The 24,817-nt window shown below is 37.2% G+C and overlaps 1 protein-coding gene across 6 annotated transcripts; it reads left to right on the top strand.

Annotated features, from left to right (window-relative positions):
• The first annotated feature begins 24 nt into the window (after positions 1–24).
• On the top strand, positions 25–23,586 carry LOC131943577 (islet cell autoantigen 1-like). Of its 6 annotated transcripts, none has more exons than XM_059303783.1 (15): positions 35–72; positions 267–286; positions 4,044–4,191; positions 4,456–4,633; positions 5,214–5,286; positions 5,618–5,741; positions 6,392–6,590; positions 7,926–8,150; positions 8,648–8,727; positions 8,928–9,323; positions 12,133–12,233; positions 13,769–13,924; positions 21,739–22,005; positions 22,217–22,344; positions 22,816–23,586. In XM_059303783.1, exons 3-15 carry the CDS (start codon positions 4,187–4,189, stop codon positions 22,924–22,926), a joined length of 2,043 nt encoding a protein of 680 aa, XP_059159766.1. In that variant the 5' UTR covers positions 35–72; positions 267–286; positions 4,044–4,186; the 3' UTR covers positions 22,927–23,586. The 6 variants fall into 6 exon arrangements, with proteins under 6 accessions (XP_059159768.1, XP_059159766.1, XP_059159767.1 ...); XM_059303787.1 differs by having other exon boundaries at positions 36–80; positions 22,220–22,344; XM_059303782.1 differs by having other exon boundaries at positions 36–80.
• Positions 23,587–24,817: the final 1,231 nt, after the last annotated feature.

Here is a 24,817-nt window from a genome sequence, read left to right as displayed (position 1 = left end):
TCGCAAATGAACGTAAGCTATTCTGCAGTAAAAATCAACATGGCCGACTATTGATGACAAATTTTTATTGAGGTTTACAAGTATTTTAATTTTTTCTTCTAGTTTTGCATCCAATTTTATTTGAATATACATATTGTATTTGAGAACATTAAGTGATAATTTGAGTCCTAATATGAAAAACATCTTCTCATTCTTTAGTCTTTATCCGATTATCATTACTTTTTAGTTTTTAACTTCTTAAAAAAAAATTGTTGTGTTGTTTGCAGAATTTTGCTGATTGAGTCAGGTAATGAAATGTAGATTCTAGGAGTCTAGCTGGACTAAAAAAAATTGAAATTATTTAATAATATTTAATATTATTTAAGATTATAAAAATAATAGATATAGCCTAGATCTAGGACTAATTGTATCGCTTAACAAACTCAATTATTAATTTATAATTTAGCTTAACTAACAGTAACAGTCAGACGGGTCGGCAACTCGCGTCTCTTTTTCTGTCCGTATGCGGCTCTCCAGTTCCATACCCAAATATTAATAATTATAATTATATTATTTCATTTTCAAAACTCATATAACATATTAATAGATCTACAATCTACTGTAATGAAAAACAACTTTAAACAGAATAATGAATAAAAACACTCAGTAAGAATAGGTGGAGTAGAGAGTATACGCCATACAGACAGCTGAAAGCCGCTTGGGCACCAGGCCCAGCCCCACGGTAATCAAACAGATACCCAAGCCAGTTAGTCGGAGTATGTCGTGTTTAGGCCTGCCTGGCTAATGGGAGACCCCAAGCTGGTGATGTCCGTAAAGAAAGAAAATGATTTGGTTCTAATAATTCTAAAGTGGATTGAGATTGTCCAATAGTTATATTATTTGACTACTAATTTTTTCGTAGCAGAGTTAGCCAAAATACTTTAATACGTTTTGTGAGAAACATGTGTATGTTTTTTTATAAATAAATATTAGCCTATTTCATTTCTAAAGCTATTTATTTAAGATCAAAAATCAAATTTATTATATACCTAATCCTAATCAAATAAAGAAATATTAAAATAAAAATGTTAGTGACTCTTTATGAACTGGGAAATTTTGTAAATTTAAATTTTGGCTCTTCCGTCTCAAACGGTTGCTGACCCCTGGCTTAACAGGTTTATTAGCCTAATTAGGCCTATTAAATAGTATTACTCACTAACTTGGAGGCGGGGCCGGTTGCTAACAATAATGCGTCCTTACCGGACGCATGACTTCTGACTTTATTTTGGCCAAAATCCAGTGACCTTCTATGAATCTATATACTACTAAAAGTCAAGTTTGTTTACATGTTTGAATATTTATTTGTTTGTTTGTCCGATCGAAAATTGTGATATGTTCGACTCTATCTGGAAAGCTGTAAAATAGTATGCAGGTAGAGAATAATTTTTTAATGCAGACAGACTGTTGATCACAAATTTATTTAAAGACGTTAATTAATTAATTGATTTATTCATACGCAGAGTAACCCATTTTTTTAAAAAAGATTTGAAAAGCCACTAGACTCGGCGGAAACAGTGACGTCACCTGATGTGTTTATTTTTTTACATCGATAATGGCGGCCTATCGAAGAAGATTGTGTTCCCATTCCAATGTTTAACGCATTCTAAAGCTAATTTTCTGTCGGCTTTAACTTTAACAATACGTCCGTTTGCTGTATTTATTACGTTCCAACACTTATATCAATTTTCAACTGTCTTTTTCATTTAGTTTTACAATAAATTTCTCTAGATCTAAAGATCAGCTGTCGAAGGAAAGTTATTTGTAGACTCGAGATCTAGAATCTAGGTTAAATCAATGATTTATTAGTTATAAATACAATCCAAAAAAAAAAACGAGACTTTAGCAAACCAGTCGTAGATCTAGAATATAGATAATTCTATCTAGATTTAGATAATAATGAGTTTCTATATACTAAACTATTTTAGACCTTTATTATTTTTTTATAAATCTTTGTTTGTATAGCTATGAAATATGCTAATTAGGAAATGCCTATTTGCATAACTTTAGATTCATACGCGGCTTCTATACCGCTAAGTGTGCAAAATTATAGACGTAAACTCTAGATATAGCTAAGTCGTAGATCTAAAATATAGATAATTTTCTATCTAGATTTAGATAATAATGATTTTCTATATACTAAACTATTTTAGACCTTGATTATTTTATATAAATCTTTGTTTGGAATATGGTAATTTTGAAATGCTCGCTCCGGGCCTATAAGCGTAGCTAATGATTAGATCTAGATTCTAGGTCTAGCAAGAAAAACTAAACATAAGAAGACTTAAGCAAAAGAGTCGTAGAATCTAGACTAGATCTAGATAATTCTATCTAGATCTAGATAATTTCAGACCTTCTTTATTTTATATAAATCTTTGTTTGGCTAATTTAAGATAAAATTTAATTTGAAAGTTACTACTACTAGAGTTAGATCTAGATCTATGCGCGTAAGGAGACTCAAATTATAGTATAAAACTTCACTTGTAATGTCACGAGTAAATAGCTAACTTGGTAGTGAGGTCGGCTCTCATGCGTGTGGTACAGGTTCAAGACCAATTCGTTAATGATTTTTTTTTTCCAATTTTTTTTTTTTTAGATGTGAATAATAAAGTTGCCTATCTGAACTTGGCAGGATACAGGGCTGGTGAAGTAGAGTTTGTCTGTTTCTTTGTCCTAAGCATATGAAAGGATAGTGTGGTCAGAGACATGCTCGGCTGGAATCGTTTTTTAAACGATAAAAACGTGTTGTCTGAGACTTGGCGGGACACTGGGCAGGTGAAGTAGAGTTGAGTAGGTCACCTATGAAGTCAGTATATGAAGGGATAGTCCGAAATCGGTGTTTTCGGTGTTTTTAAAAGATAAAAAAACAAATTTTTGAAAGTGGGGTCTGTTTTTTTGTGACGATAAGTGACACTGCAGTAGCGTAGCGAGGAGGGGGGAGGCGGGGGGGGGGGGGGGGACGACATATGTTGGGGCGCCAAAATGGTTTGGAAAAATAAATTGAAAGGTTGAGGGGGGTTCAAATCAAAAGTTTGAGTGGGGGGGGGGGGGGTGCACATCAAAAGTTTGAGTGGGGGGGGGGTGCACATCAAAAGTTTGAGGGGGGGTTGAAAATCGAAATCTTGGGGGGGGGGTTAAAATCGAAAAATTGTCCCTGGGCGCCGGGAAGGGTCGCTATGCCTCTGAGTGACATACGTGATGTTTTTTGATGGATGACCCCTGAAACCCACAGTTATCCAACGGATGACGGGTATTCTAGTTACTTTTAAAAATGTTAATCACAAGCAAAATGGTGGGGTTGGCACCAAACTATAGGTAACAGGGCTATATATCCCAAAAAGCATTTCAAAATTTGCCTTGGAGAATGAAGGCTAAATTTAATAGTTGGTTTATTTAAAAATACTAGAACTTTTTAAATATAAATTCCCACAGTACAAAATTGATTTCCATATCAAAGCATTATTAGGTTTATCAGTCTATGAAAAAATAAATCAATTATAGACAGCCATTTTTTTTTTATAAGATCTTGACAAACAAATTTAAAAAAAAAATCATGTGACCACTATTTGATGATCACTAGAGAGGAACTCTTGTGCATAGCTAGTTAAAAAGTTAAACCGGATTTGTGGTTTTTAGTAGCTTCAAACACAAGGGTGATATAACTATGGTTGTTATGGACAGGTGTGTCGTACCATATTTTTGAGTGACAATAAATTTTAAATTAAGTAATTTAGTCTAAAATGAGCTAAAACCAGCAAGATTAGTGCCTAATTTATTAAATATATATGTTTATTATATAGTGGTCATGTTTAAATTGAAAATTGAGTAAATTTTCTTTAGCGAGAATAACTACTATTAAATAAATATGAAATATGGGTAATCTCATGATATAATGTCGGAAATTATGTATTTTCTAAATATATGGTTACATTTTCTTTCCCTCAAATTTACTTTACTGATATTAGGCCTAATTCATACTTTTCATTGTGTTTAAATTTGATTTACAGATACTATATTTAAGAATTCTGACTTAACTGGCTCAAGTCTTATCACAGCCTCGAAGTTAGAGCGTGTTTACTGGCGTTTTATTTTGCTGTCCATTGTGACAGTATAAACTATACCACAGATTGGTTTTAATACTGTTTTTAAAATGTCGTAAGTGTATTTTGTATTTTTTTGTTCTAATGCCATATATATATATATATATATATATATATATATATATATATATATATATATATATATATAATGTGTGTGTTTTAAATAGTAGTATAATAGTAGTAGTTTTAGTATTTACTGCTTATGTTTTTCTTGCACATTTTTGGATCTACTCTTTAAGTAGTCTTCAAAATTCTCATTACGGAAAAAATTAATTAAGAAATTTAATGCAGTTGTATGTAAACGCTATTGTCAATACAGGATGTATGGCTACTCTGGATCCAACTATGATCGCTTTGTTGAGAACGCCAACACCTCAACACTACACAAAATGAAGGAGACATATTGGACAACGAAGCAGGCAGTGATAAAGAAATTAGGGAAAAAGGAAGATGAACATGTTGTGGCCTCAGACTCTCAGTTGGATGCTAAACTGGAGGTAATGCTCTGTCTGTATTGTAGTAAGTTCCCCTTCAGGTGGATGCTAAACTTAAACTGCAGGTAATGTCTTGTCTGTAGCATTGTAATGTAAGATTTATTATTTTATTTAAATTATGACCTGACAGTCCCTAAGGAAGATGTAAAGTTATCTTTTTCTTACATTACTACATTTAAACATAGATGTAACTTTTCTGCCTTTTTCCAGAAATCAGCCATTTCCATCTAAGAGAAATTTTCCACCAAAAAAAATTAGGAAATTAGCCGAACCAACTGAAAATCTTTTCAGCCGATCCACTTTTTCCGGTTTTCTGCTCATATTTGAATGGCGCCTCTTCCCCTCCTGTTTTATGACTTTGCTTGTTTAAAGAAAATGTGTAGTGAGATCTTATTGAGGTACCCATCAGATTTGGGCGGACTCAGGGAGAATGACACCTGGGTGGACTCAAGGGGCCATAGTCCAATAATCTTGTAATAACAAAAACATTATATTGTAGCACCAGGCATATATAACTTACTTAGCTAAACTAAATATAAATCACTTGACCAATGAACCAGACTTCTTTAATATTTTTTGACAGGTGTTCAAGGCCATCCAAAGATCGAGTATGGAACTGCTGCATGTGATAGAGAAATACCAGGACAGATTATGTGGTAATTAACTTTGAAACCATTTTGATATAGAAATAAGGCATTTTGTGATAATTTGTCATTAAAACCTTTTTAATAAAAAGAAATATTGAGATATCAGCATAATGCAGTATTTAACACTAAAACCATTTAGTTATCAAAGTACCGGGGGGGGGGGGGGGTAATTTAACACTAAAACCTTTTTGTTATCTTTGTTATCAAAGTACCAAGACATATTTTGGTGCAGGGGATAATTTTAAACTATTTTAAAGTTGTGTTTTCCATCTAGTTGCAAATTATAGTTTAAAAAATGAAGTTCACCACCCTGATCAGGTTTTGAAAAATATTATTTCAGTTGTGTCTCAGGAAGAAAACACAATGGGCAGACTGCTGAAAGCCCACAGTAACAAGGACAAGACCAGGGCAGGCAAGATGATGGCAGCAGTGGGCAAGGCTGAGAGCAATTCAGCTCAGGAGAGGTGGGCTTTGGATTTTACTTTGTCTTCCTGGAACTAGAGTTCAAAGATTTTCCTCTAGTGTTAAAAGAGAAATATTTACAGCTCAGGAGAGGTGGGCTTTGGATTTTACTTTGTCTTCCTGGAACTAGAGTTCAAAGATTTTCCTCTAGTGTTAAAAGAGAAATATTTACAGCTCAGGAGAGGTGGGCTTTGGATTGTATGCCTCTTTTTACTTTGTCCCCCTGGCACAAGAGTTAGAAGATTTCCATGTCTTTTCCTATAGTGTTAAAAGAAATATTTACATAATATAAAGCTATCTACCTCTCATATCTGTGACAGGCAATAAGTAGTATACAGTGAAAAAATGTTAATGTCTGTCCACTTTAGTACTGAATAGATTATAAAGTACATTCAAAATATTTTTTTTAATCAAAAAATTTAATTTGAAAATACTACATATCATCTTCAAAGGAGATATAAAAATGTTTAATTACATATAAACTATAAATTAACCATATTAATAGCTAAATATAATTGCAATTAAGAGCATTTATTACATTTATGAATAGAATATTTCTTTTATTTTAATTATCTCACTAATAAAAACAATATAGAAATGTGCTACAGTTTCTCTAAAAATAACTAATCTAATTATCATATCCTCACTACAGACTGGCACTCCACAACCCCCTGCGCAGGCTGTACCAGGAGGTGGAGACATTCCGCTACAGGGCTGTCTCTGACACTCTGGTTACAATCAACCGGATGGAGAGTGCCAGAACAGAGTACAGAGGCGCTCTGCTCTGGATGAAAAATGTTTCTGAAGAGCTTGATCCAGATATGTTTAAGCAGTTGGAGAAATTCAGGAAGGTTAGTTTCAAAATAATACTGAAACATTTTTAAAAATGTTTTATAGTAGAAATACATATTTTTTATTTTGATAATCATTGTAAGATTTATGATATGAAAGTTTTACTAGTACTTTCATTTTATAGTTGCAGTATTAAGTAGGCCTAGTTGTTTACCAAATTTTAATTATGGTTATTTAAGACCTTTATTTCAAACATCATGATAATTCACTTTTTTTACCATAAGATAATAAAAAATGCTAACATGTTACCCTTTTTTCCCTATCACCTCCATTGACATGACTTGATAAGTAAAGTTAGTAAAGTTCCCCATTAGACCTGATGATGAATAGGAAGATCAATTAAAGCCATATGATTCTTGACATGAGTAAATGAGGGTGGCTGGTCCCAGGGACGTTTCAAAAGTCTCAAGTTTGGACCTAGATCCAAACTCTAGACATTTGGGATGGCAGTCAAGCTCTCTACCACCTGACCACGCCATCCTTAACTTAATTAATAGCTCCCGTTATCTATTTAAACCAATACACCACCAGTCACATGATAGGTTGATTCTTAGCTCCTGTATGCCTATGTTTAATCCACCACTAACAAGATTTGCTTTCCAGGTCCATGTTTAATCCACCACTAACAACATTTGCTTCCCAGGTCCATGTTTAATCCACCACTAACAACATTTGCTTTCCAGGTCCATGTTTAATCCACCACTAACAACATTTGCTTCCCAGGTCCATGTTTAATCCACCACTAACAACATTTGCTTTCCAGGTCCATGTTTAATCCACCACTAACAACATTTGCTTTCCAGGTCCATGTTTAATCCACCACTAACAACAAGATTTGCTTCCCAGGTCCATGTTTAATCCACCACTAACAACATTTGCTTTCCAGGTCCATGTTTAATCCACCACTAACAACATTTGCTTTCCAGGTCCATGTTTAATCCACCACTAACAACAAGATTTGCTTCCCAGGTCCATGTTTAATCCACCACTAACAACAAGATTTTCTTCCTAGGTCCATGTTTAATCCACCACTAACAACAAGATTTGCTTCCCAGGTCCATGTTTAATCCACCACTAACAACAAGATTTGCTTCCTAGGTCCATGTTTAATCCACCACTAACAACAATATTTGCTTCCCAGGTCCAGAGCCTATGTTTAATCCACCACTAACAACAAGATTTGCTTCCCAGGTCCAGAGCCTATGTTTAATCCACCACTAACAACAACATTTGCTTCCCAGGTCCAGAGCCTATGTTTAATCCACCACTAACAACAACATTTGCTTCCCAGGTCCATGTTTAATCCACCACTAACAACAAGATTTGCTTCCCAGGTCCAGGGCCAGGTGCGTAAGACCAAGAGCAGGTTTGACAAGCTGAAGCTGGACGTGATGCAGAAGGTGGACCTGCTGGCCGCCAGCCGGTGCAACATGTTCTCCCACGTGCTGGCCAATTACCAGACCATGCTGCTACACTACTGGGAGAAGACCTCCAGGACCATGTCCGCGGTGGCCGAGAGCTTCAAGGGATATCAGTATTATGAGTTTAATATGTTGAGGGTGAGTGGATTTTTATTTAACATGTTCAGGTTCAGTGAATTTTTGTTTAACATGTTAAGAGTGAGTAGATTTTTATTTGGATATTGTCTTGATGGGGGGGGGGGGGGAAGGGGTTAAAGATTTAAGGGATATAAGTACATTAATCTGATCAGTAAAATTTAGCAAATTTATCATAATTGTTTAAATAGAGGCTCTTTGACTTCAACTATATTTTGGTTAACTTTCATTTTCTAAACTATTCAGTTTCTTATATATATTTGGATAATTACAATGTTAGTTCCTCTCAACTGGGTTTGATTGTATGCAAATTTAAGAAATCTGTTCTCACTTTAAATTTGGAATTTACTATATTGTTGATAGAACTTATTTTCCCTAGTTGTGTTATCTCTCTAATATTATGCTATTTTAATAATTGTGTTGTTTAACTAGCATGTGTTTCTATCAGCACATATACTTTTATTCTAAAAAAACCTTGTTGCCACTTCTGCCAATATCAGGAATTAACAGAGACAAGTAAGAAACTGGCGTTAGAGTCTTCAAACAAAGATCCATCAGAAAAAGATGAACTTGATGACACGTATGCTTTTTTTTTTCTTCTTATGTTTAGTTGATGTATATGTGTTCATGTAACTGTGTAATTAGATTTTCGTCCATTGACTTGCTCTATTCTTATATATATTTTTTTCTTATTGTTTACATAGAATATTATAGTTGTTTTTAGCTAGAAGTTGAGGTAGATTCTCTATTGTTGTTACACCCATTCCATGCGTGAATCAGATCTAGCACTGAAGAACATGAAAGGGGAGAAAGATCAGACAGATCCAGTAATGACAAGTCCAAAAAGGACTCCAAATCCTGGTCCAGTATGAAATTAAAAACAGATTCCCCCTGGTTGAAGAAAGATGCGTCAGATTATTGGAAGAAAGCCTCCGGCTTGTCAGCGCCACCCAACACGCGCCAGACTGAAACAAACAGCCAGCCAGATGTTGATGATTTACTCGGTCTTGGGGAGGATGATAGTTTAAACAGTGCCACGGAGAAACTGCTAGCAGATAGGGGTTTGAAGTCTGATTTGAACTTTGAGCGGGCTTCCATCTCTACTGTGTATAGCTATGATCAGGACGAGCAGGCCGTTTTGACCAAGTACGCTGGGGAAGAATCTGAAGAGGAAAGGTGATAACTTTATACACATCGAGGTTTCCCCCTTTCTACTTATCCTGCACACAAACTGGCTGGGAACTGTCATATGGCTCACTGCTTTCAGCAAAATACATTTATTATTTCAATAGTTTCAACTTTAAAATTGCTACATTTTTAATTTGTCATTTTTAAATGTTGATTGTTAATTGTAAATAACTCAGTAAACTGAAAAACATTAATGCATGCATGCTGCACATTAATGCATGCGTGATTTTTATTTTCAGTGTAGTTAATCTTTTAGCTTGAACCTGCTAAATTTCTACCTTCTGGTTTTACGTTAGTGTACCAGTTATCTCCTATCTCTTATGCTTCGCATGTTTTGCAGTGAAAAGCTATTGTCATTTGCTCCTTAGATTCTCTTAGTTCCTCTTTGTTTTGTGTTTTTATTTAATTTGTGGGTAGTTAGCTCCCTTTTTGTTTACTTTTGCACGTTGAGTTTTTTTTTTTTTTTCAATTTTGAGGTGTGTTAAATCTTAAATAGAAACAAGTCATTTTGGTTGAGCAAGCTGATACCTGATGATATGCTGAGAGACACTTACCACATGGGTCTAGGAAATTACTTTATCCCCTTTCCCAACACCCCCCCCCCCCCACATTACCCACTGTCAATTACCCCCCCCCCCCCCCTTTCCTGAAGAACCCAGACCCCAACCACAAACCTATAGCTAACCCCTACATCAATCCTAACACTAACCTTAAACCTACATCTATCCCTGTCTAACACTAGCTCTATCCCTACCTGTTACAAAATTATGTCATAGATTGAAAGGACTGGATAAATTTAATCCAGTATATAGAGTTGATTGTAAAATGTCATAAGATTGTTTTGTTGCAGCCTGATTTCCATGGATGAGAGAGTTGATTGTAAAATGTCATAAGATTGTTTTGTTGCAGCCTGATATCCATGGATGAGAGAGTTGATTGTAAAATGTCATAAGATTGTTTTGTTGCAGCCTGATATCCATGGATGAGAGAGTTGATTGTAAAATGTCATAAGATTGTTTTGTTGCAGCCTGATATCCATGGATGAGAGAGTTGATTGTAAAATGTCATAAGATTGTTTTGTTGCAGCCTGATATCCATGGATGAGAGAGTTGATTGTAAAATGTCATAAGATTGTTTTGTTGCAGCCTGATATCCATGGATGAGAGAGTTGATTGTAAAATGTCATAAGATTATTTTGTTGCAGCCTGATATCCATGGATGAGAGAGTTGATTGTAAAATGTCATAAGATTGTTTTGTTGCAGCCTGATATCCATGGATGAGAGAGTTGATTGTAAAATGTCATAAGATTGTTTTGTTGCAGCCTGATATCCATGGATGAGAGAGTTGATTGTAAAATGTCATAAGATTGTTTTGTTGCAGCCTGATTTCCATGGATGAGAGAGTTGATTGTAAAATGTCATAAGATTGTTTTGTTGCAGCCTGATTTCCATGGATGAGAGAGTTGATTGTAAAATGTCTTAAGATTGTTTTGTTGCAGCCTGATTTCCATGGATGAGAGAGTTGATTGTAAAATGTCATAAGATTGTTTTGTTGCAGCCTGATTTCCATGGATGAGAGAGTTGATTGTAAAATGTCATAAGATTGTTTTGTTGCAGCCTGATTTCCATGGATGAGAGAGTTGATTGTAAAATGTCTTAAGATTGTTTTGTTGCAGCCTGATTTCCATGGATGAGAGAGTTGATTGTAAAATGTCATAAGATTGTTTTGTTGCAGCCTGATTTCCATGGATGAGAGAGTTGATTGTAAAATGTCTTAAGATTGTTTTGTTGCAGCCTGATTTCCATGGATGAGAGAGTTGATTGTAAAATGTCATAAGATTGTTTTGTTGCAGCCTGATTTCCATGGATGAGAGAGTTGATTGTAAAATGTCATAAGATTGTTTTGTTGCAGCCTGATTTCCATGGATGAGAGAGTTGATTGTAAAATGTCATAAGATTGTTTTGTTGCAGCCTGATTTCCATGGATGAGAGAGTTGATTGTAAAATGTCTTAAGATTGTTTTGTTGCAGCCTGATTTCCATGGATGAGAGAGTTGATTGTAAAATGTCATAAGATTGTTTTGTTGCAGCCTGATTTCCATGGATGAGAGAGTTGATTGTAAAATGTCATAAGATTGTTTTGTTGCAGCCTGATATCCATGGATGAGAGAGTTGGTTGTAAAATGTCATAAGATTGTTTTGTTGCAGCCTGATTTCCATGGATGAGAGAGTTGATTGTAAAATGTCATAAGATTGTTTTGTTGCAGCCTGATATCCATGGATGAGAGAGTTGGTTGTAAAATGTCATAAGATTGTTTTGTTGCAGCCTGATATCCATGGATGAGAGAGTTGATTGTAAAATGTCATAAGATTGTTTTGTTGCAGCCTGATTTCCATGGATGAGAGAGTTGGTTGTAAAATGTCATAAGATTGTTTTGTTGCAGCCTGATTTCCATGGATGAGAGAGTTGGTTGTAAAATGTCATAAGATTGTTTTGTTGCAGCCTTATATCCATGGATGAGAGAGTTGATTGTAAAATGTCATAAGATTGTTTTGTTGCAGCCTGATTTCCATGGATGAGAGAGTTGATTGTAAAATGTCTTAAGATTGTTTTGTTGCAGCCTGATATCCATGGATGAGAGAGTTGATTGTAAAATGTCTTAAGATTGTTTTGTTGCAGCCTGATATCCATGGATGAGAGAGTTGATTGTAAAATGTCTTAAGATTGTTTTGTTGCAGCCTGATATCCATGGATGAGAGAGTTGATTGTAAAATGTCTTAAGATTGTTTTGTTGCAGCCTGATTTCCATGGATGAGACGGAGGAAGGGAGGGATGCCAGAGACTCAGCAGCCTTTGATGAGGCCCTGCTGGCCAACTTGAGGCTCAACCAACAGAAAGGTAATGTCTAGTCTTAGACTTTCAGGTTTCTTTAAATATCCCCATTTTTTAACATAAGCCAATCTAGGTCTGTGCCATCAAATTCCTGCTGGCCAACTTGAGGCTCAACCAACAGAAAGGTAATGTCTAGTCTTAGACTTTCAGGTTTCTTTAAATATCCCCATTTTTTAACATAAGCCAATCTAGGTCTGTGCCATCAAATTCCTGCTGGCCAACTTGAGGCTCAACCAACAGAAAGGTAATGTCTAGCTTTAGATTCAGGTTTCTTTAAATATCCCCATTTTTTAACATAAGCCAATCTAGGTCTGTGCCATCAAATTCCTGCTGGCCAACTTGAGGCTCAACCAACAGAAAGGTAATGTCTAGCTTTAGATTCAGGTTTCTTTAAATATCCCCATTTTTTAGCATAAGCCAATCTAGGTCTGTGCCATCAAATTCCTGCTGGCCAACTTGAGGCTCAACCAACAGAAAGGTAATGTCTAGCTTTAGATTCAGGTTTCTTTAAATATCCCCATTTTTTAACATAAGCCAATCTAGGTCTGTGCCATCAAATTCCTGCTGGCCAACTTGAGGCTCAACCAACAGAAAGGTAATGTCTATTTTTAGACTCAGGTTTCTTTAAATATCCCCATTTTTTAACATAAGCCAATCTAGGTCTGTGCCATCAAATTCCTGCTGGCCAACTTGAGGCTCAACCAACAGAAAGGTAATGTCTAGTTTTAGACTTTCAGGTTTCTTTACACATACCCAGTTTTTAATATAAGCCATTTAGGTCTGTGCTGTCAAATTCCAGCTGTATCTCTTTAAAAAACAAGTTAATAAAAAGTCTAGTGACAATTTAAACGCAATTTCCTTAATTTATTTTTTGTGACTGAACAAAAGGATATTTTTGAAAACTTTCTTCAGCAATATTGTTCTAAATTATGGCAGGAATCGATTGCTAAATGTTTCAAGTCGCTAAGTGGTCTGGTTGCCGAGATATGTGCCAAAAACTGCATTTTTTCGAGGTTTTTTGACTTTTTGGGGAAATCCAGGAAGGAATTCCGGGAATTTTTTTGGCCCACAATCATCCTTGGAACTTGCTTAACTTATTTGCTTTTGGATCTAGTCCTCGATATTGCTTCGTTGAGGAGGAGATACGACTTAAAGCTGCGCACATCCATCCATCCATCCAGAAATAACGAGTTAATAATCGCAATTGTCCAGTATGGAAATTGCGCTAAAAATAGAACACTAAAAAAGTCAAGTCATAATGAAGAAGTTGATTTTCATTTGTTTACAGCTTTTAATGTACAACAGTTACCTCTGGTTCATTAAATTCTCTAGTGAATTCCTCATTTCTGGAAAAATATAATATCATATAAAAAATTTTTAGACTTGATTTTAAATACATTGGTTGATTTAGGTCTTAATGCTAGAGCTAACTTTTTGGTCTTCTATAACTTTAAAACATTGAATCCAAAGATGACTGTTTGGGTGGAGTGTGTTTTTAGTTCAAAAATCTATATCTAATGTTGCACATAATTTCTCTACAGTCACCAAAGCTAAAAGTAGTGAAGATAAAGACTCCGAGTTTGGGCCTTTCATGGATTTTACAGAGGACGACGCCATGTCAAAAGACGATGATTTTGATTTCACTGGTAAAATTTTGGAAGCCGCAGCCAAGAACAAGGAGATACAGAAAGGTGACGGTAAGTCAATGAAACTTGTTTCTTAGTTATTTGGTGTTACAAAAAATTAAATATTTTATACTTTAGTAGCATAAGAGTATATTTACCAACACAGACCGGGGTGGGCTGGGTGTGTGGGCTGGGTGTGTCCAGTAGTCCAGGAAATAAATAAAAGTGGCCCCTCGACTTAAATTCTCATGGTGTATTTTGTTCACCCAATCCTGAGGAAAATGCCTACAAAGTTAAAGGTCGCTTGACAAATCCCAATAAGCAACATTAACATTTTTCCCAGCAGCCCAGTACACCCCTAAATAATGAAGAGACAATGGCAAACTTCCACCTGTGTTAACATTAGCCTTCAGATGGTATTTATGGTGAATCAAAACTATTCTTTTTGTTCATTTGCATGAAGTTTTTTGAAAGCCATTCAGATGAAATTTTATAATTTATAATAAAAGTTTTCATTTTGTCATGATGACTTACCTATATTTCATTAACATCAATACTAATGTTACAAATATTGGAGGCTACGTTCACTATTGAACAGGGAATTTAGTTACATTATTAAACACATTTCAGCATCAAGTCTCAACAATATATAAAATGATGTAATTTTAACTAATTCTACAAACTAAAATGCAAACAGTAAAACATTCTGTTTTTTTTAAATGTGTATTGAAATATTCATTAGTAATATGTAATTAATACTATATAGGTGCTGAATGTCTATTTAGGTGTATGATTATTCTATGACATATTGCATGATTTCAATGTAATTGTAAGTCAAGCAAAAATACCTATTTTTATATTACTGTAACATAATGATAAGTGTGGTATCATTTACCCAAAAATAATATAACAATCATATAAAGCAACGTTAAATAAATTTGCTTTTGCTGCTTTATAATCGGCATCGATTCCGCTGAATGATTTTCATATCAAACAAGACTGCCTAGCTTGCCATATTGGCTTGCATGTCGCCAAATATTTGATTCTCTAGGCTAGTCAATTCATTCAAGCTTGCCACATTGGCTTGAGTGTGGGCAATATTATAAGTATTTAAGTTCCCTGATTTCTCCACCACTCTGGGCTATTATCAGATGGCCTTCACCATTGATGGCCAGGCTGACTGGCTTGGAGAGGCCATCTGTTTCTGTGGCCAGTAAACTTGGCATCTGGCCATTGGGCAGTCCCAGGTGGATGCGGCTGTTGTTGGTGTCAGCCAGTAGGATCTGGCCAAACTTATCCACACATAATCCACTTGGATGCAGAGCCTCTTCCTCCCGTATGCCATACTGCACAGATGCAGCGAGGATGAACCCGTTTTGGTTCATGATCTTGAGATGAGGTGAGGCCATGTCTGTCACAATGATGTTGTCTTGGCTTGTGATTGCTATATAATAAGGGTCAGTTAGCACATGATTCTTACTCGGTGTTCTATCATTGTCTTCGTCTACATCAGAAACTTTAGGATAAATTTTCCGTATCATTTCACCAGTGTTAGCATCGTGTACGCTTAAATACTTGAGGTGCCCGTCGACTACGATCACCTCCCCTTGGTTGTTTAGAGTAACGCCCCTTGGGTGTCGCAGATCTCCCGAGAAGTTGGTGATGAACCTGCCCGTCCAGTCGAACACTTTGACCGAGCCAGCCTCCGAGTCGGTCACGGCCAGCGCGCCGCTGGGGAGAAACACGGCGCCGAAAGGCTTCTTCAGTCTTTCCTCTCCCTCCCCGCTGAACTCCCCGAGAAACTGACCGCTGGGGCTGAAGATCTTGACCCTGGCGTTTTCTCGGTCTACGACGGCGATCATGCTCTTGTTGACGGCCAGCCCGCACGGGTACACGGTGTTGGAGTCTTGTCTGGACACCGCGGTGAAGGTCCGTTTCAGCTCTGGTGGGGTCAAGGTCACCGGCATTAGGGTGGTCACCGTCAGACGTGCCTGTAACGAGATACAAGACAGTTGAATGTTACCTTATTGGTTTACCGAAGTGCTTCATTTTTGTAGTGTACATTTTAAAGGATTCAATAGATAATTAATTTTGGCTCCCCCCTCCACAAAACTGACCTGATACAATTTTACGAATTTGAAAAATAACTGAGTCTAACTATTGTTAAAAAGGTTTGTCAACGTAATAAAAAAAATAGAAAATGTGTGCCGAGTAGCATGTCTCAATCCTTACCTCTCCCGACCTCCCACACATTTGCAACACATTATATTTAAATTAATAAAGAGTTTAAACCTAGAACATACTACTTAAGCATATAAAATGGGATCGCTGTATGAGCATCGCACTGCACTGTCAAGCTAGCAACAAATATATGTTTAAAGCGATTCTTAAAACTGCATCGCTGCAACCATACATCCCCTACACCCAAAAATTGACTTCGTTTATTGTAATGGGGTGTCCTGTTTTTTTAAAAAATACATAAAAAAAACGCCACAAGCGAGTTTCTAACCTTGTGAACGTCCTCCTGGTCTGGGGGTACGTGCAGCAGGTCCAACATGCCCACCAGGATCTTGACGTTCAGCTCTGACGACGGCCCTGGTGTGAACATGGACGCCAGCCTGGTTGCCATGGTATCGGGCTGTCCGGCCACCTGCTGGTTGTACGCCTGTAGCGCGGGCTGGTAGAGGGCCAGTAGCTCGTCAGGGCGGCCCACGTTGGCCAGGTACAGCAGCAGTCGTGACGTTGCGGTCAAGGACTTTTGTGACGTCATGGTCCGGTTGATTTTCTCCTGAATTATCGCTTGTTCGGTGTGACAAGCATCATCTAGCCTTAGTAGAATGTGATCTTTGTATTTATCGACCATTTTGTGGATCTGCTCCACTTGGGAATGAATACCGGCGACGACTTGGGCTTTTGTTGTGTTTAGTTTTGAGATTTGTTCTTGTAGTGATTTACCCTGTACAGATAGTAAAGGTATTTTTCTTGTCAGGGCTTGCTGTATCTGTTTTATATCGGGGAGGAATTTGTCCCTGGCTTTTTCTATCGGGGATGTGTCGTGGTCTTTGTGGTCTCTGGAGGCGCATGTCTGGCACACGACTCGCAGGCACTCGCTGCAGAACTGGGAGACGGGGGCGTGGGGGTGGGCCGGGCATGGCACCACGTGGTGGGACCGGATGTCGTGGTCGAAGAGCCCCTGCTGGATGCTGGTGTAGGTGGCGACGCTGTGGTGCCGCGTCAGCCGCGTCTTCCGGTGCGAGTTGGTGCAGGCGTCGCACAGGTCGTCCTGGCAGTCTAGGCACAGTCCCGTGGCCGGCGCCAGGTCGCCGTCCGTCTGGCAGTAGACGCACTCCCTGTACGTCTGATGCTTGTATTGGCGGAGCTGAGACAGAGACTCTATGAAGGGGTTGACGGGAAGAAGTTTTTCTAAGATTCCTCGGATCATAACTCTAACCATCGCTTCGGTTTCTGTTATAGTTTTAGTTTCATGGTTTATAGCTTTAGATCCATCGTCTTTAGCGACATCTGGTCTTATAGGAGTCATAGACCTAGCTGCGTTTGACGGACTTCTGTCCTTAGCTTCCTGTGTTGCCGTGCCGGTACAGTGAAATGATGTGTTACACGTCGGACACAACAGGCTAATCGAAACGTCTTTACCGTCATTCAGCAAGTTTAACATCACCTGCCAGTCGTCTTTAACTTTGCTTTCCTTCAGTATCTGACCCTGTACCAATCCCTTTTCTCTACCGTTGACCTTAGATGTGTTGATTGAACTGGGACTCTGGTCTTGAGTAAGGCTGAGAGAGCCGTTCGCCTGGCCTAGAACTAGGTCTACCACACAGTCCAGACACAAGACGTGCATACACGGCAGGCTGACAGGGTGGGTGTACACCTTCCTGCACTGTCCACACAGGACAAAGTCCGAGTCCACTAGTTCGGCCAGGGTCAGCTGGTGGCTGGTCCGTTTTTTACATGCTGGGTTTTTCTTCATTCTCTCTTACCGTGGGTTGGTCAGATGGTCAGTTTAGCGCAAGCTTGAGTTTTGTAGACAATAATATCAATCCAATTTTGACTTATGTGTGTGGTACCTTCTTTATTCCAGTTGTTGACATCTTCTCCTGTTAATGTGTTTAAAAAATTAATGATAATTTATAATTAGCCATGATTTGTATTTAAATTAATACATCACTAGACATCTGACATTTTCTGAACAAACAAATAGCCCGCCTAAAGTATACCGAAAAATAATCTTAATCACCCTCTGTGTACCGATCTAGTTACCAACTACTACGTGTCTAAGAAATCATGCACTTTTTTGCTCATTCAACTTTATAACAACCATTCACGACTGACATAACTACTGTACACCTGTACCCTAATAGCACATACGTCATTTGTGGATCAACCCCCCCCCCCCCCCACACACACACACATAACCCCTCTCTACATACAGATTTCGTATGTAGCAGACACGTAAATCCTCAGCCTAGCGCTAATCCTAGTCAAAAGGTCGGCCATTGTGACAGTACGATCTCCCTGGCCCCGTTGATTGCCGTGAATCAGCGAGAGAAAGTCAGAACGCCTTGACGTGAAGGTGAATGTAACGCGACGGACGCATTCAGTTTCAGCTTTATTAATGGGGGTTGGTCCATTATTTCTTGCCCGTAAACACACTCTTAGATCTATATTAGAGTGGAATGATTTTACTTCTGATACTGTTTTTATAAAAATTAGTTATGTTTGTACTTCTGATACTGTTTTTATAGAAAATTACAGTTATTATGTTTGTACTTCTGATATTGTTTTTATAAAAATTACAGTTATGTTTGTCTATTACTGTTTTTATAAAACCAAATTAGTTATTATGTTTGTACTTCTGTTACTGTTTTTATAAAAAAAATACAGTTATTATTGTGTACTTCTATTACTGTTTTTTTTTTAATTAGTTATGTTTGTACTTCTTATACTGCTTTTAAAAGAAAAATTAGTTGTTTTTTTATTTGCAAGACCAGGGAAAAAAAACAATAAGTGAATGCGTTCTCATCGTCATGGCAACTGTACATACAAGAGGCCCTTGACATTTAATGTCAGCGTCAGTTTGATGACCCGATAAGATTTTTTAAGGGCCCAGCGATACCGCCGTGTCAGCGTTGTGTGATCGCGAGCATGTTAATCGGTCCGCTGTGGGACTCGGTGGTCCATTGTAGGACAGTGGTCTATTGTGGTACAGTGGGACGTCGTGGTCCATTGTGCTACAGTGTTTGTTGTGGTTCATTGTGCTACAGTGTACGTTGTGGTCATTTGTGGTACAGTGGGATTGCGGTGGTCCATTGGAGTGGAGTGGGAGTTAGCGGTCCATTGTACAAAGATTTGAGTCAGTGGTCTCCTGTGGTACAGTGCATTGGTTCTTAGTTATCCTTTGTTATACAATAGGAGTCAACAGCCCAACTCGGCCCTTATGTAGCATACTACTTAGTATTATCCATTTTATTACTTTTGTTGTATCAAAGCTAGTTTTAAAATATATGGGTTTTTAGACACGGCTTAATACAATTGTTTATTCTCGTCGTCGTAAGAAAAAAAATACCGATTTTAAAAAAAAAATTAATTAAACGTGGTTCCGTATGCCGGCCTTTCCGCCTCTCTCCACTAAAACTAACTAGGCGATATTTTAATTACAGAGTTACCTACCTTTAATGGACACAGTTATCGACGTCCGCCTCGCCGTCTGTACATTTACGACTGTCGCCAGGTACCCGAGGTCGCTACCCGGCCGTTCTAGTCGTGATCTGGTGGGACTTACTACAGACAGGCCTTTCCCTTGTGGTGCCGACCTTTGTGAAATCTGATCGGCTTGCGTAATGTGGGGGAGGGGGGGGGGGGGTGAATAATCGATGTCAATCAGAGATCAGATTGTCGGTATTACACGGGTCATGTGCAGGCGTTAAAACATTTCATTTCATGTTGGCGGCCGTAGGGGGGTGTGGACTCGTTCGTGGTACAGTTCTAGGCTAAGATAATGTTATAGGTGTAGATGCCCGTACTGGTAAAACTGGGCTCTAAATAAAGTTGTGGGCTATAGATACTGGTACAGTTATGGGCTTTAGATACTGATGCAGTTATGGGCTTTACTGGTACAGTTGTGGACTTTAATTACTGGTACAGTTATGGGCTGTACAGCTATGGGCTTTATATACTGGTACAGTTGTAGGCTTTAGTTACTGGTACAGTTGTGGGCTGTAAAGCTATGGGATTTAGATACTGGTACAGTTGTGGGCTTTACATACTGGTACAGTTATAGGCTTTAGATACAGGTACAGTTATGGGTTTTAGATAATAGTACAATCATGGGCTTTAGATACTGGCACATCATGGGTTTAAATACTGGTACAGTTATGGGCTTTAGATACTGGTACAGTTATGACTTTAGATACTGGTACAGTTATGGCCTATTGATGCTAGTACAGTTATAGCCTATACTAACTGGTACAGTTGTAGTCTTCTTATTGGTTGTTAGATGCTAGTACAGTAGTACTGTTGTGGGTTAAGACTTTAGAAATATGCATTGCTTTGGACTTAACTATTTATTATTTCAATTAATACCGTCTGATTTTATTATTATGTGTAATTCCTTTACTATTAATATTTATTATTTCAATTAATACTGTCTGATTTTATTATGTGTAATTCCTTTACTATTAACCCTGTATTTCAACATGGCTATTATGTAGTTTCCCTTGTAAATAAATCACATTCTTTAGCATTGATCACAAGTGTATAGACTTGGCGCAAACCTTAGACTGTTTTTGTGTGCTGGTGTAAATAGAGTGAATGAGAATTTTTTACTGGTATTCTCCTCTATGAAAAGGGGTGGCTTAAGGCTGTTTATGTTATATATACAGCACAGCTGGGCAAAAACTTGTGCCCTGTCCCTGTTAATGGTCTGTAGATTATGTCTGGCTAATCTACCAGACAGGTTTAGGGGAAATGTGGATCATTTCTTTACATGCTAATCAGTTGGCTGGGAATGTATTGATCTTCAAAGTTTTGATTTGAAGTGGCAGTTTAACGCACGAAGTTGAATGGAGGAAAGTCTGTTGTGTGTGTGTGTTGTTAAAAAAGTTTCCTTTTATGACCAGGTGAAGTAGAGTTGTCGATATCAGTTGTGTAGTATGGCTGGGTGGGTTGTTCAATATTAGCTCCGAGTTTAGATTTGTAACTTATATTTTGACATGGGAGGGGGATAGCGAGGAGGTTATAAGTTGATGTAGAGCTGATAGTATATATAGAAACAAATAATATGTAACATGCCTCCCTTAGCCTTGTGGACCTATCAGCTGTGTGCAAAGAAGGGCCTGATACATGGGCAACATCTGGCTCTTCTCAACTAACTACCCAGGCTTTGCATCTGAATTTCCGCGGCACAAACATTAACATCTTTTGAGACTAAAGAACGAATGATGATGAAATACTTTTAAATATAATGTATATAAATATGGGATGGTGCGGTCAAATGTTAGAGTGTACAGCTACTAACCAAAAAAGTCAAGTTCAGATCTTATGTTAGAATATGTAGAAAATACCTGGGCATACCCAGCTAGGATGGGGTAACTTACTCAAGTTAGATTAAGTAAAAGTGGATCTACAATATGTGATAGTTTTTTTCAAATACTATCATGCAGTTGTATTGAAGTTTCAAATTTTGGTTCAAAAGTCTTTTGTAGGATGGGACCCTGTCCCAGTTCAGGTACGGGATGGGAGGGTAGGGGGTGGGTAACCCTCTAGCACAACATTGGACACAGTTATAACACTGTGCACACCCCCCCCCCCCCCCCATTCCTGTATCTACCTCAGCAGCTGGTTAAAATCTACTCCTTGTTTTTCTTCAGGCAAAGAAAGAGATTTACTGACAGACCAACTGCAGCAGGTAGATGACGACGCTGACAAGGATGACATGACACTCCTCAATGAGATCCTCAATGCCCCCTCCACCGGGGAGGACGAGTTTGCTCAGGAGTGGAACTCTGTGTTTGGTGCCCACAGCGGCATGACGCCAGACGTGGTCCCACAGGAGCCCGAGGTGGCCAGACAGAGGTCTGAGTTCCTCCCCTCCAGCTTGCTGGACACACAGATGTCCAGTCTGAGTTCTGGCATGGGTAAGGTCTTGTCTTTGTCAACTTTGTTTTTTTTAGTAAAGCAGCAGTTTAAACAAAAATTAAATTGCATTCATCCTTCATTTTAATTGAATAGATTTTGTGATTGTGAAATTGTTTTGTTAGATGAAAACAGATTTTTATATCTAAATTTTGTTTAGTTTTAAAAAAAAGTTATATTATGTAAATGCTGTTTAATTTTTACCTTTATTAGCAGGTGACCTCCTCCCCACTGGCAGTACATCCCCTGCCTCTGCTTTACCAGCTCAGGGACTTCCTGCTGCTGGGACAGGAGCTCAGAGTAAAAAGGGACAGAAATCAAAACCTCAACCTCTATCTAGGGTAATGTCCCCTGATTGCTACTGAATTGTTTTATCATAAATTTGTTCCAGCATTTTTATTTTAACTGTAAAGAATTCAGTGTATTTTTAATGTTATTTCTTCTGCCTTTACTGGTTAGCATATAAGCAAAACATATTTAATTTTTTTTACTTTTCTAAACAATTACACATTGGAAAAATATAATATAAATTATTATAAATATAGATCACATCGCAAAAACTAAAATAAAACATTCACCTTAATAGGCAAAGATTTAAAAATTATATTTGTTGCTAAAATAATATATTAATTAAAATAAAAATTTACTGCATTGATACCCAGGATATAAGCTATATATCTTTAGTTATTATACATTCTGGGATAATATATGCAAAAACTAATGGTTCTGTCACATAGCATGCTTCATGTAAATCTAACAGTGGTTTTAGTGTATCAAACATTTAACTGTACTTGATTCATTCTCTTACACAGGGCGGACAGCAGACCGACATGTCTGCCTGGTTCAACTTGTTTGCAGACCTGGACCCACTCTCAAACCCTGACGCCATAGGCAGAAAGCAGGACGATATGACGGATGCATAAGGAGATCTGACAAGTCTAGCCAAAACAGCAATGTATTCTCATCTCATGCTCTTTAGGTTTACATTTGCCAATGTTTATTTATGCCTTTGTCCATTTTCTTGATTGAAAATGTACAAATGACTGCAGGATTAGTATTACCTACATCTCAAAAATTGTTAATGCTTTAATTAAGCTAGGTATTTAATTACAAAATGTTAACTGGATAATTTAAGGTGATTTTTTATTTTATTAGAACTGGATGATACAATCATTCATGAGTAACTGTCTTGTCACATCTTTCATGGTTTTCCTGTGCATGGAAGGCTCAATGTTTGTAGTTGTACACTTTTCACACAAGTGAGCTCCCTATAATTACATATCCTTAAATTCTAAACATGAACAGTACAGATATGTAAGAAATCTTTGTAGTTCTCAGATGTTCATATATTGCTTTGGAAAAAAAAAAACAAGTGAGATGACATAGTTTTGCATTTCAATAACAACTCTAGAACATTTTTTTATTGGAAGAACATATTCCAAAATACAAAGCTGTATAGGGGTATTTTTTAGTTGACTATATCATGAAGATTTATCTTACAGTGAAGTATGTAGTTACACTTTCAAATCTAGTTTTAATAATGCAGATGAAATAGCGTTAACGTGTTTCATTGACCTTTGCATATGAAGCAGTGGCGTAGCGAGGTCGGGTGTCACCCGGTGCGGCACTTAATGGTGTCACCCCCCCAGAGGCATAGAGACCCTTCCCAGGGACAAACTTTCAAATTTTCGATTTGCACCCCCCCCCCCCCCCCCCCCCCCTCAAACTTTCGATTTGCACCCCCCCCCTCAAACTTTCGATTTGCACCCCCCCTCGAGTTTTTCTCTATATATTTTGCTATTTTTTGCCTTGGTGTCACCCCCCTAAATGGTGTCACCCGGTGCGGTCCGCACCCCCCGCCCCCCCCCCCCCTCGCTACGCCCCTGATATGAAGGTAAAGTGTTTTTGTTTTTTCTTATATTGTATCATTATATTATTTACTGATATTATTATGAGAGTGAGATTTGTTTTCGGTTATAAAGAATAGTTTGAAGAAATTAAAACAAAGCAATGAAATCGAGAAATATCCATTCTTTAAAATTATTCAGTAAATCAGTAACATTGTAAACTATACAGTAAAACAGTAAGATTGTTTGTAAACTACTGAGGTTAAAAAATAACATTCCTTCAAGTTTTTAAAATACTAAACCTACATGAGGTGGCAGTGTAAATTTATCCAATGATAAGCAAGCCAACAGTGATGTAAATATTTATATCCTCATGAGGCTGTGTTGTGTTCTTTAATTTTTTTTTTTTTTTTTAATTTGTGAGCTTAATGCCTGCCCCATGTTGAATAGGCTGTGGCTGTCTTGAGAATATTTTTTAAACTGTTGAGTTGAATGCATTGTGCAATAATATTATAAACCAAATGTATTTACCAATTAGAAATGTGTTTTGTGATACATATTCAGAAATAGTGATTGCTCTATATAATAACAAATAAGTGATTTTTCTTTTATTTGCTGAATTTTGTTTAATAATAATAAGTTGTCAGATATTTTAGACAAAGTAATTTTCATTATCTTTTTTTTTAACAATATATGTTAATATTTGTAAGAAATGTTAAACATTTGGCTTAGATCAGTAAACCTGGTATCAAAAGTGTAGATGATATAATGTCCATAAAAATCTTTGACTAAATAAAGGAAAGTCACCTCTGATTATTTTTTTTAAATAACACCCTCTGGTCGTTTTGATTCTATTTTGATTTTTTTTTACCTTTTTATTCTCAAATAATTATTTAATTACTTATTTTGCCTGTCATATTGAAATACGTATCTACATTTGTTTTCAATAACCAGATTTGAATCTGTA

The sequence above is a fragment of the Physella acuta genome, unplaced genomic scaffold (assembly GCF_028476545.2).
Source record: "Physella acuta isolate Inbredline_101_S28 unplaced genomic scaffold, ASM2847654v3 ptg000462l, whole genome shotgun sequence".
NCBI classification, from domain to species: Eukaryota; Metazoa; Mollusca; class Gastropoda; family Physidae; genus Physella; species Physella acuta.
This window is presented reverse-complemented; position numbering and strand designations above follow the sequence as displayed.